Below are 13,678 nucleotides of genomic sequence, written 5' to 3'. Positions count from 1 at the left end.
GTTTGTCACAGTAGCAGAAGGGAGGGTGGCTATTGGTCTGTAATGGTAGAGGCTAGGGATGGTACTCAATATGTTCCAAGCTCTAGGACAGCACCCCATAATAAAGAGTTACCTGACCCGAAATGTCACTGCTGACTTTGAAAAACCCTGTTTCAGACAAAAGTGCAATTACTTTAGTAGCAGTTTCTAGTTCTTTTCTCAGATCCCATCCATTACAATGCCCTTATTGGTGAGAATGTAAATCAGTGTTATTCCCCAGAAGGTAATCTGGTAACATGTCAAGAAACCTTAAATGCTAATGTATTTCAACTTGCTAATTTCATTTGCAAAAAAAAATCTACCTTAAAGAAAAAAAAATAGGAGATTCTGTACGAGGATATTTAACATATAAATGGAAGATAAATCTAATAGATAATTATTAGTTAAATTATAGGATGCTCACATAATGAATATATAGCCGAATAAGAATTGTTTTTGAAAAAATTAATGATAGGAAAAATATCATGATATAAAATTTAGAAAAGTAGAAAAGAAAACCATGTAACAATTTCCTAATTATTGTAAAAAAAGAAAATCCAGACACACACACACACACACACACACACACACACACACACACACACACAGTGTAAAAAATAGAACTAAATACACCAGAAGTGTAATAGTAGCTATCATTTCCCTACTTAGTTCATCCTGTTCTTGTCCATATGTTCCAAGGTTTCTATAAAAGCAAAAACAAGTTGCTACAGAAGCTACTGATTTTCGTAGCACTATTTAGTTACATTAAAGTTTGGTGTTTAAGTCTCAAATCATGTGGCTATCCACATGGAAATTACTGTCTTTATTTTGGGACAGTTATAGATGCAACACACTTGTAAGAAAAATGACACAAAGATCAAGTTTATTTAGTTTTTCTCCAGTATGACAAAACCTTAGTAGATATCACAGTCAGGATGATGATAAGTACAATAAGCTACAAAACATTCATCCCCACAAGGTGCCTTCATTTTGTCATTTTGATGATGCTATACAAATGAAACCATACAGCATATAACCATTGGAGACTGACTCTTTTCTTAAACTTAGCATACCTCTGTACAGTCATCCAGTTTGTTCTTCCTTGCTGCTGAGTTGAAGTCCATGGCATGCTATGCCAGTTTGACCATTTATTTGTTGAGAAGTAACTACTGTAACTTTTACATTTTGGATAATTTATGCCTATCAGGCTATCGAGATTTTCACCAGAAACATAAGTAGATACTGAATAGGATAAAAAGGTACAAGGTAGAAATCAGTTCTCATTGCCCTGTATGGGCAATTGTATATGGACACAATCTGTTGCCTTTTACCTGCTCTTAGGATTTTTACTTTGCTCAATGTAGCAACAAATAAACAAATAAAACCCTCAAAGAACAGCACAACAATAACACCCTATAAAGTAGCACAGAACTAACTTTGTTCATCCTTACTGAAAGGTCTGGAAAGTTAAGGGCACATGTAGAAAAATTAGTCTCCAATGTTCCTATGAATCTTGGATTCCCTAAAGTACATCATCACTAGCAGGTTAAATGATACTGTGGTTATCAAATTTTTAAAATCAGTTCTAAAGTCCTGAACTTATGAAACTAAAACAATAAAAATAGTAAGGAAATAGTTTTGTAAATTTAAAGTCAACAGATAACATAAAATCTAGTTATTATTTTTGTTCAGTCATTTTAGTAATTATTGTGCTAATATGCTATATAGCAGCTTACTAATAAGATTAAAACAAAAAATGATCTTGTATTAAGATGGCCAGGCTGGCGATCCACCTGTACCTGACCAGAGTATATCATTGGTTGATCTGTGAACTTCCCAAGTACTTGTGTCATTCTTGTCCTGTCAGCACATTCCACGAGTTACTTACTGGACATTTGTCTATTCCTTTTTTAACAGAGAGTTATAAAATTCCCATGGCAGGTCTGCATGTTATTTATTTTATAATGTCTACCGGCTGTGCACTGATTAAGTCCTTTAGGATGATTAATAGGGCTGGAGAGATGGCTTGGTACTTATGAATAGCTGCTGCTCTTGCAGAGGACCCAGGCTCAGTTCCTAGCTCACACTTGCCTGTAACTCCAGCTCTAGGGGGATTTGATGCTTCTGACCTCTGTGGGTACCTGTACTCACGTCATATACCTCCTCCACACACATATGATTAAAATAATAAAAATAAAAAGAATTCATAATAATGGCAGCTCCTAATTCTTTAGATTGTATTATTTGCCACCACATAAAGGCAGATATCATCCCATCTTTCTAGCTAGGAGATCTGTTTTCAGAAGGGTCCAAAAAGGTTCCAGCTAGAAAGTGGTAAAACCAGTGCTCAGTTCTGAGGTTGTCTAGCTTCAAAGTGCACGGTTTGCCCAACTTACTACACTAATTGGCTGTGTTAGCAAGCACAGAGGAAACTTTAACAATTATGGTCCATGCACAGGTAGGGAGGTTGGAAAAGAATTTGACTCTGTTGTGTCAACCCATAAGCAAATTCCTTACTGAACTGAATGTTTCTCCTTTCTTCCAGGTGATAGGTAGGGGGCTTCAAGGAAAACAGAAATATGCTCTCAAGCTTCAAAGAACTCTTAGGTTGGTGTATGCAGGAGGCAAAGTACATCTTAAAGTGAAAGGTCCTGGGACAGGTTTGGGGAGGAAGAGAAGAATGAGCAGGAAGCCCCTGCCTTAACCAGGGGATAAATCTGTTGATGGAGCCATTAGATGGGTGTCTTTCTGAAGACATTGAAGGCATCTGTTAGCCTGCATCCTGTGGTCTCCAATGGTCTACCAAGCCTCTATTTGCCACTGCTGGAGTGACTTATAGTTGTAGCTTATACACAAATGGTATTCATTTAATGTACTCTCCCTCATGAAAGGGAGCATTTCTCCAGTTGTATTCAACTCTCCTACTTACAGCTCTAAAGAAAGGTCACTACTTTGAAGTTTCTGCAATTATGAAGGAGAATTGTTTCATTTGACTTTTCAAATTGAATAAATGGTTTTGCTCTAATCTTAAAATCTTTTCTTCACCTTTGCCACTGTTATTATTATCATCATTATTATTATTTTCAGAGCTGGGGATTGAAGCCCCGGCTCCATTGATGGCTGGCAGATACTCTTCTACTGAGCTGAATTCCATCCCAAACCGTGACCATTTCAAAAGCTTCTTTTTAAAGAACCTATTACAGTCTTATTATTCCTTTATTTCTGTTTGTGTTTTTGTTTTTTGGAGACAGGACTCCCTATGCAGCCCTGGTTGGCCTAGAACTTGTAAGAGCTCCTCTAGCCTCTGCTGGGCCACCATGGACTGCAGTCTTGTTAGTTCTTTCTTTGGGTTTGACCAACAGAACCATAAAACACAACTCTAAACGCATCTCACCCAAGCCCATCTAAAAGGCCCATAGTTTTCAATGAAAGAAAAAAGGTAACTAAAGTAAATTAACATGCTGGAGAGATAGTTTAGTGGCTAAAAGCAGTGGACCAAGGTTTGATTCCCAGCACTTACATAGTGGCTCACAACCATCTGTAACTACAGTTTTAGGAGATATGATGCTTCTTCTGATCTTTGTGTATACACACACACACACACACACACACACACACACACACAGACACACACGAAACATTCATACACATAAAATAAAATAAATGAATGGACACACTAGTTAAAAAGTAAATGGACACAAAGATTTTGGTAGGTCTTCCCCATTGCTATTGCATCAGAATTTAAATACAGACATTAGTGGTAATTACACACACAGATGATTAAGCTGTTACTAGCATTCATTTTATAGATCAGTATTATCATATAGGAACTAGTTACTCTTTTCAAAGATTGAAAATGATACTTTTCCTATAAAAAACCTGAAGTAAAATTCTACCTGCCTTAAAGAAACAAATCAGCCAATAAGAAGTACACAAGTTCTCCCTAGGAGACAGCTATCTAATGGCACAACCACAGGAATCCTATTTGCTTTTGTATTCTGGGCTTTACTTTGTAGAGTGTGTGGTTCAAAGAGTTCTTGATTAAAAGTATCTTTTCTAAACAAATTATGAAGATTTTAGAGCTAAGTATTAAAACAGAAGAACTAAGATTAAAATAGAAGATTTTAGAGCTAAGTATTAAAATTACCCATAGAAATACTTTTATTTTTTTGGATTCAGAGTCTGACTTTATAGCTCAGACTGGCCTCAAATTTCTGATCTTCTTGTCTCAGTCTCCTGACAGATGGGATTACAGGTGTGAGCTAGCATACCCAGATAAAAATCATAGTGGACATTATTTTCATACTAACACATGTATGGTAATTTGTATTTTTATTCTTGCTTTCTTTTGTGATTTTAAAATAACTTTGTTATGTAGGTGAGTACTTTTATAATTGAAAAACTGGAGGCTTATCAGGGTTCAATAACCTAGCCAAGGGCCACTCTCAGACTGGGAATAGAGGAATGAATCCCGGCACCCAACTGTGGCTCCTGTTCCTGTGTGCTCTCTATACCCTCAAACCACACATTACCTCAGCAATGCCCCCAGAGCACGTGTTCAGTAATGCTGTGCTCCGATTTCTATTCTATTTTTAATTTCATTTGCATTTACCATATAAGGTTCTTTTCTAGCATTTGGCCCAAACTCTTACACTGGTAAATTTACTAAAAGCAATTATATCCTGGCTTAGGATAATACCTTACACAGTTCATTCAATAATCACGGGTCTTTCTAAAAATCCAGGTTGAAAATCATACACTTGCATTTTAAACATTTCTACTTTTCCAATGAATCTCACTTCTCACAAAGTTTTTCTGGAAAGTCTTCTGTTGCTATTTTGAAAAAGAAAATAATCAAAATGGCATAAATATGTCAACTACCTTAAAAATGTTTTCTAGGCCTATTTATTTAAAGAGGAATATGTTTTTAAAGTCAATAAAAGCTTTGGATCCAGAACAGTTTCATTTCAAGAGTGGAAAAGTCTCACACACATACAAAAAAAAATTACCAAGTAAAAATAAACCCAATAGGACATCAGAAAAATAAACAGAATAATATTTAAACTAAGAGGTTCTCAGCGTCAATGTAGGCTGAGTCACTCTCAAACCCTTTCCCCACATAGCAAACTATGAACAAATACAAACACGCAGAAAGTCTGACACCCAACCAATTCACAGAGTTGTTAACAGCTTTCTGTACTGCTCTATGCATGTATAGTCAGCTAGCCATCTGGGTATTCATTGTATTTCTCACCCCTGTCAAAGTGGCAGCGTGGCTAACACCAGTCACTTCATTCTTTAACAGTTCAGCACAGATTTCCATTCTTCTTCAGATAAAATTTAACTACAGCAAAGTACACACAAGTCTCAAGTTCACCATTCAATGGGCAGTTATTTCAAGAAAGATCTGTGTGCATTTCTCGTATATAGCTATGGAACTTGGTAACACTGGCAAATGCAGCATGTGACTGCAACTCACTTCTTCTGAAGAGGGTAAGCTCATTGACACAACACTGTAGCACTGTACACACACTTTCATCGCCCAATCAAAGCTCTCCCTTGCAAACACGATACCTTTTTTTAAAGACAGGGTCTCATTATGTAGCTCAGGCTGGCCTCAAACTATTATTATCCTTGGGTGCTGGGATTATAGGTGTGAACCCTGTCCCCAGCTAAGCAATATAATGTTTAAAAATTTTGTTCTGCCAGAAAATGCCCACAGGAGACAGAGGAAGGCAGATCTCTGTGAGTTTAAGGCCAGCCAGGGCTACACAGTGAGACCTGGTCTCAAAAATTTTTTCTTACTCAAAAGTGTACTTTATTAAGTCAAACTCACCAATTTATATGTACACTGTCATCACTGAAAAATATCCCTGTGTCTAACTGCAGTCCATCTCTTCTCATCCCCTCCTAGCCAACAGCTTTTATTTTCAATGCACAAAGGAAATTCAGTCAAGCGATAAGCAATAGGAAATCCCACAATGGGAACTACATTTTAAACTCTGGCATATGCACTATATCCAATTTCAGTTCTGAAAATTTGTATATGATGATACATATCTCAGACTCTTTATGTGCAGATTATGGCATAAGTACCTCAAAAATGTATTAGCTGACGTTTCTTAAGAAACTCTACATATATGTTTTATCAGCATATAGAGGCTATAATTCTAGTAACATCATGTTTATTAAAATAGTCTGTTTCCAAGTAGTAACATTCTTCATTTTTATTTATTTTTTGAGACAGGATGTTACTATGCAGTTCTGGCCAGAACTCACTAAACAGAACTTGAACTCAGAGATATCTGTCTGCCTCTGCTTCTTAAATGCTGGGATGCGACAGTAGGCATAAGTAGTAAAACATGCTACAGTAGGAATAAATAGTAACATTTTTGAGCACTATTTTTTCAAAGTATTTTAACAACATTCTGCTAGCCCTTAAATGCTCATTTGTGTAAAGTTTTACACAGATTGGTAAGTATAACTGATAGGATGCCCATCCTCATTGTGATGTTAGGTGTGGCTGATCAAAAAGGATAGTGAGAGGAAAAAGGGAAGAGGAGAGGAGGAGGGAGGAAGAGATTGATTTCCATGTTATAGTCACCAGCATGGGTACATAGGTAGCCGCTGGACCCTTACAATCCTGTCTCCTGTTAACCCTACTGTTTGTGATCAATTACTTCTCCTGGCATGGAGAATGAGCATATAGAATGTCAGTTCTGTGGCAAGGCTGAAAAACTGTTCCCTGTCTTGGGAACACAAAGGAAAAACTTTTGCCTTCTCTTTAGTCATTTGTGTTGGGGCAGGAAGCTGCCAGGTTGTGAACAGCCTTGTAAACAAGGCCACAGCCAATGAGGAAGAGAAATTTTCTATTAACCACTGGGTGGGTTTCAAAGATTTCACCTATAGTCATGCTTTCAAAAGAGGGTGGCAGCTCTGGAGTGTCTTTGGAAGGGATCTTGAGGTAGAGGCACTTAGCAAAGCCATGCCCCTACTTCTGACACAGGCGCTGTGAGGAAGAGGAGGCAATTTAGTACGCAGCCACAGATTTTTGTAGCTATAAATATCAAATGCAATAAAAATGACAATGAATTTAATTGTTAGCACTCATATTTTCTAATTTACCTTTGTCTCTTATTTACTTTCCTTTAGTAAGCATCACTTTGACATAACCTACCTATGTTATTTGGACTGTCTCAGTTTTACTTACTCATGTGTGCCTATTTCTTATGGATCAATTTTCTCACATATTCAAATTACATTATTATTTTGCAATTAAGGCATACTGATCTTTACTCTTCTTTTTTTATTTATTTATTTATTTATTGAGACAGGGTCCCTCCATAGCCCACACTTGTCTCTAACTTGTGACTTTCCTGCCCCTGTCTCCTGAGTGCTGGGGCTGTATCAGTGCACCTCTATGCCTTCCAGTCATTATATCTGATGGTGAAGTTGTTAAAAGATTTGATTTCGGGGCTTACTTCACAGTCCAATATTGATAAACAGAATGGACCCTGTATCAGTAATAAAACACACTTATGTGTAATGAAACTGTCAAAAGAAAACTCGGTTACCCTAAAAGTTTTCTTGAAAGCCAACTTCAGAATAATATGTTACCTTTTTCCCAGAATATATTTGTGTTTGAAATTCACATGTGAAATAATATTAAGTGTGGCTGAAAACTTAACTCTGCCTGCCCCCAACTTTTGAAAGAAGCAAGAAATTAAGTTGAATAACAATGCCTCAGGAATCAATATATATACAAGTTCTTTTTTTATGGTTAGACAGTTTTAAAATTCACATTTAAATATCCAAACACAAACAGCCATGGAAAAAGTCAAGCCAATATGAATCATGCAAAGCCAAACACTTTTGCATAAAGATAAACCTTAGAGGTAAACAAAGGGATACCTACTTTCTGCTGCTAGAAGTCCTAGGAGGAAGGCAGCATATGGACAAAGGACAAACATGATTTTAGAGCAAGCAGGTCATTAAGCCATAGTTGGGCCCACTAGATAAGCCATAAGCACAGCACCCCCACTCCACTCCCCCAAAAATTTCAGACATCAATTACTGGGATCTAATTCTAAATTTTTACTTTGGAATGTGAGAACAGACTATTTCTATTTTAAATTAAGTACCAAAGCAACAAGATACTGTTTGCCATAAGATTAACCTTAGTGAATTTAGTAAACACATAATGAAGTTCAATAATCGAAATAGAAAAGTATCTTTCAGCAAAAAATTGTTTTACATTACAATGATATACTTAAACATGCCCAACTTTTCTTTGGATGACAGGTTGGGGAGCTGATTAATTTTTAAACTGTGATTTTTAAAGACTCACATTTTCTCAAATGCATACTCATTTCAATAATAAAGTTTAATTTAAGGAAACAACATGCTGTATTTTGTAAGCAAGGAGCTTTAGCCACTGTCCTTAAACTTCAGATATTGTAGAGAGAAATTTTAAGAAATTTTGGGATACAAATTTGGGATTGCCAATTATTACTTTCGTGAGGCTTATTTTAAAAAATGTACCTACTTATCATTCCATAAGAATAGAAAATGTATTATGTAAGGTAGAATACAGTCCGTGTAAAGAATGGGCAGCTGGGGAAATACTATTCCCTGTCTTCCCAGCCCTTCCTGCCCACCTCCATCACCATCCTACAAGTATAGGTTCTACAGTCATTTCTGTCTCTTGTCTTGGGCTTGAATGTACTTGCAGGTAATCACACAAAGTGCTTCTGGTTCTGTAGTGCAAAACAAATCCGTAAAAATTCAAACAGAAAGACAGGAAAAATAACTTTGGGAATTTAAATTAACAAGCATAAGGATAAACAGAAAACCTTAGGTTTGAAAATTAATGAAAATACTAAAGCTGAGATGGCAGTAGTGAAAAAATGTAGACATTTTCATTTACAAAAGTGCAAAGCTCTATTTGGGTCTAGATAAAATACAGAAATGGCTTTCTGCAGCTGATGCCCTAGTGTTGGCTGCAGAGAGAGAGGACAAGGGTTGGCAGATGGCTGCTTGGTTACTAAGGCTGATTAGGGCAGAATGCCTTCCTCAAAAAGGCTTAGTATTAAAAATTAATTTTAGAAATGTATGAATAATTTCTCATGGCTATGTAAAATATGTAGGAAAATGCTATACTTTTGTTTTAAAATCTCCTTTGCTTTTGACTCCTGACTACATAAAAATTTCCTCTTCATTGAGAGAAGTGATTTACTTTAGATTTTAATTCTTCCACTTTTGTTTGGATCACCCAGATAGCATCACTGGAAAAAAACCCTTTACAGATATTTACCATAGCCATTTAAAATATACATCTTAGAAGATCATAAAATTCCCAGAATTAAAGAATGTAGGAAAGGGAAGTCAAGAAGGGATGTTCAATTGTGAATAATTAATATGAGACCTTGCAGATGGCCTACAAGATGACAGAAGTTTTATTGTTGTTGCTTAAAACAAAGTAGTATACTTAAAAAACTGTTTCAACCAGACCACTCAAAGATTGTACTAAAGAAGGGAAAACCTAGGCAGTAAAACATACTTAATATAAATAAGTGTCTATGAGTATAGGTGATTTCTATCTGTGAAGAAAAAAATTATCTCTTCCAGAAAAAGAACACTTACAGCCTCATAACATTCTCAGCAGGCAGAGGAAAATATTAATTAAAGGCAAATTCTGGAGATTATGTTTACAAAAAGTGATTTACAAGGACTACAATGTTTTATAGGCCCATTTCAAAAGACGAAAGTGATGGTATAGATGTTGACCACAAATCCCAAAGAGATAAGTTATTCTAAATATAGTACAAGTTGTAATTCTATCATATCATCACCAATATTAAATAAAATCCATGTCTGGATCCACTCTCCCTAAATAGGGTCAACTAATCTGCTGAAAGCCGGAAGAGAGATGTTCAAGCTCTAAAAACTGTCCAGGGTATGGGAGCCAAATACAATAGGAAAAAGGGGCAGAGACAAACTGGTCCAGAGCATGTGTATAATGACAACCATGGCCCAGCCCAGTGCACCATAAGGGTTCAGGCAGCTTCTAAGGCAGCACAAGAGGAAGCCTCTGGGCTTTGTCCCCAGTCACTTCTCTAAGATTCTGAATGTGTTTGGAAATCACCTTCACTCAAAAGAGGAAGATTCATATCCCGATTGGTAAAAGTCAAAAGGAGGAAGTATATACCTGCTGGGCTGGGAAACTCAGCCCTGTCATGATGCATATGCTACAGGCACACACTGACTGCTAAGAGATCTTGAGTCTGTATGTGCATGAAGACAGGACAGAAGCAGAAGCATTGACAGACATTCCCAGACCCACCAAGAAAAAAGCCCTCATATTGCTGACTGTGGGACACAGTACTCATGCTGTAGAAGGGGCTTCAAGCCTGGATTCTAATGCTCATACACAAATATTAAAGAAGCCAGTTTAAGTATATAAAAACCAATTAGAAGTACAAATTCAACCACATAAAATTGTCTCTAGCAGAAGTAAAGCAGGAGGCCACATGACCTACAACTCAGGAGTTAAATAAACAAGAGGAAGCCCATGCGCAACACTAGACAGCCACAGGATCTGGAAGGTGGATGGCTAAGAACCTAGGGTAGAGCCAAACATGATTGACAAAGTCAATGAAATGATTCAAAATGCTATTCTGCTATACTCATAGATCAATGTCTAGCCCAATCATCATCAGAGAGGCCTCCTCAGGTAGCTGATGGGAGCAGATGTAGAGCCCACAGCCAGACATTAGGAAGAGCTCACAGAACCCCTTGGAAGAGGGGGAAAAAGGATTGTAAGAGCCAGAGGGATCAAGGATACCAGGAGAACACAGCCCACAGAATCAACCAAGCAGGGCTCATAGGGACACAGAGACTGAAGCAGCAATCACAGAACCTTCATGGGCCTTGCACTAAGTCCTCTGCACACAGGATGTGGCTGTTTAGCTTGGGGGTTTTGTGGATTTCTAAAAGAAGAGCTGTTTCTGATTATTTTTGCACTCATGGGACCCTTTTCCTCCTACTGGGTTACCTTGTCCAGTCTTGATATGAGGGTTTGTGACTACTCTTACTGCATCTTGTTATGCCTTGTTGAGTTGATATTACTGGGAGACTTGCTCTGTTCTGAAGGGAAATGGAGGAGCAGCAGATCTTGGGGAGAGAGGAAGTGCATGGGAGGACTGGCAGGTGTAGAGGGAGGAGAGCCTGTGGTAGGGATGCATTATACGAGAGAAGAATAAATTAAAAAGAAAACTCTAACCACTCTGCATCTAAATCGGTCATTTAGAGGTTTAGTGAATGGTCCTGGGGAACACCTCACTGGTCAGATGTCAATGTGAGCATTTTATAAGAATAATTGTGTGAGCACTAGCAGTTTTCTCCCCCCCCCAGGAGTACTTATGTATCATTCATCAAAACAGTAACTCTTCTATGAATACTTGCACACGTAAGTTAGAGACTTTATAGAGAGCAGAACTTGGTAACTGTTTAAAGCTCCCAAGATAGCTTTTACATCGAAGGACTTAATTTCAAGCAGTGCTGTCCCCAAGTCTGATCCCATGCGGTTGACATGGGAAGCTCTTACATTAGAAGGTTTGCAGGGAAAGAAGATGCTCATCAAGATCAAGCGAGTCTGATTATGACACTGGGATGGGTAAAATGGACTGCAGAGTTTAGAGTGTACAAAGGGGAAGATGTATTGAGGTAAAAAGAAATTGGTATAATGTTGGTTTGGGAGCATTTGGGGAGGACAGCTTTGGTATTCAAATAAAGAGGAACTGGACACTTGTAGGTAGGATTTGGTGGTGACAAACTTCCTTAGAATCTCTTGGAGGACTTAACTACATTCCCACAAAGATTATCCAGAATGGATGAGAAAAGATAGATGCCAATTGATTCACACAAGTGAATGAGTGAATTTCACAATTACCTGAGGAGGTAGGGTCTTCAGAGAAATCTGGCAACTCTTCAGGAGGGTCCCCGTAGAAGGAGTTGAATTTATGACTTGACACAGCAGCTAGTACTGCACCCTAATACATAAAGATGAAAAAGCATACAATTAAAACATACACACAGACATAAGGCATTACCTAATTGGTTATTTACCTTAAGGATTATTCCGAAAGTAAGTCTGGTTTTGTTTGTTTGTTTGAGATAAGGTTTCTGTCCTGGAATTCATTTTATAGATCAGGTTGGACTTGAACTTACAGAGATTTGCCTGCCTCTGCTGGAATTGAAGGCGTGCACCACAATTGTCTGGCACAGAAAGTAAATTTGTAAGAAATGCTGGCTGGGGGAGCGGTGGCTCTTGGAACAATTGTGGATTACTTTACACTAATTCCATATTCCAAAAGAAGTGTATGAACTAATTCCTCCTTATACTTACATATGCACCACACAGTACAAGACTCTGTCAGCATAAAATTATGTGGCAGAAGGATATTTAGTAGAATAGGAAGATGTTTGCAATAAGTTATATTTTAAAAAGCTTTCAATCCAGGCATTGGTGGTGCACACCTTTAATCTCAGCACTTGGGATGCAGAGGCAGGCGGATCTCTGAGTTCGAGACCAGCCTGGTCTACAGAGAGAGTGCCAAAACAGCCAAGACTGTCTTGAATAACCATAAGAAAAAAGCTTTCAAATTAGTACAGTCTGATTTCTTCTTTGGAAAAAAAAAGTTAATTATAAAACAGTAAACATATATCAGAATATTAACAGTAGTATCATTGAGTAGTAGGATTGAGAGTTTTTTATTTTTCAATCTTTTTTCTATTTTTTGTAACAATAACTATACTACTCCTGCATACCAATTCTCAATCAGGCCATATTAGAATCAACTATATGTATTTTTTTTTCAATTTTTTGAGACTGGATACACTACATATCACAGATTGACCTTGAAGCTGCTATGTAGTTGGGGCTGCCCCAAACTCTTGATCCTGTTGCTTCTATCTCCTCCCAAGTGCTGGTATAATAGACACAGAACACCACACCTGGTTATGTGTAGATCCTGGAAGCCACAGAGAGGACCAATTGAAGCCTAGCAGAGAAGCACTGCCATATTGAGTACCTGGCATCTTTTAAGACTATGGTGTGGGACAGCAATGGGAGTTATTGTTTTAATAATAAGAGAAGTCATAAGCTGCCATGCTTGCTCTCTAGCTCCGCCTGGTTCTAGCTATGAAACATTGCTTGAGTAGATCATTAAAGCTCTCTAGGTTCTCTTGTTCTTGTGTGTGTGTATTTGAACACCTTCATGGGGATTGTGTGCACATGTGTGTATGTGAAGGCTAGAGGTCAAGCCTAGGTGTCATTTCCTCAGGAGCCACCCACTTGTTTTCTGAGGCAGTGTCCAGTGCTGACTGGAGTAGGCTGCCTAGTCAGCAGGCTCTAGGCAATCTCTTGTCTGCCTCAGGGCTGGGATTGTGTGTTCTTCTGTGGGTGGTAGGGATGGATTCAGGTTCTCATGCTTGTGTAGGAGGCACTTTTCTGACTGAGCTATCTAGCTCTTCAATCCTTCTCTAGGTTTTCTTATCTGTAAATTAAAAATATGAAATGGGATATACCTTACTTTACAGAATTGCTAACAGTCTTAATGTACACAAAAGTGCTTTGAAAGCTGTACATTCTGGAAGTATA

At 37.8% G+C, this 13,678-nt stretch overlaps 1 protein-coding gene across 13 annotated transcripts in view; it reads right to left on the bottom strand.

Moving 5' to 3' along the window:
- The window catches only part of Cask (calcium/calmodulin dependent serine protein kinase), a 309,975-nt gene that overhangs the window by 67,878 nt on the left and 228,419 nt on the right, over positions 1–13,678 (bottom strand). For 9 of the 13 annotated variants that reach the window (XM_051179168.1, XM_051179169.1, XM_051179174.1 and 6 more), the window contains exons 10-11: positions 11,969–12,068; positions 7,934–7,951 (exon numbers count right to left, since the gene is read on the bottom strand). In XM_051179168.1, coding sequence (XP_051035125.1) covers positions 7,934–7,951; positions 11,969–12,068 — 118 coding nt within the window. The remainder of the gene's footprint in view (positions 1–7,933; positions 7,952–11,968; positions 12,069–13,678) is intronic. The other 4 variants (XM_051179171.1, XM_051179173.1, XM_051179179.1 and 1 more) reach the window with 1 other exon arrangement.

The sequence above is a fragment of the Phodopus roborovskii genome, unplaced genomic scaffold (genome assembly GCF_943737965.1).
Source record: "Phodopus roborovskii unplaced genomic scaffold, PHOROB, whole genome shotgun sequence".
Classification (NCBI taxonomy): Eukaryota; Metazoa; Chordata; class Mammalia; order Rodentia; family Cricetidae; genus Phodopus; species Phodopus roborovskii.
The sequence above is the reverse complement of the archived record's forward strand: the minus strand, read 5'-3'. Positions and strand labels throughout refer to the sequence as shown.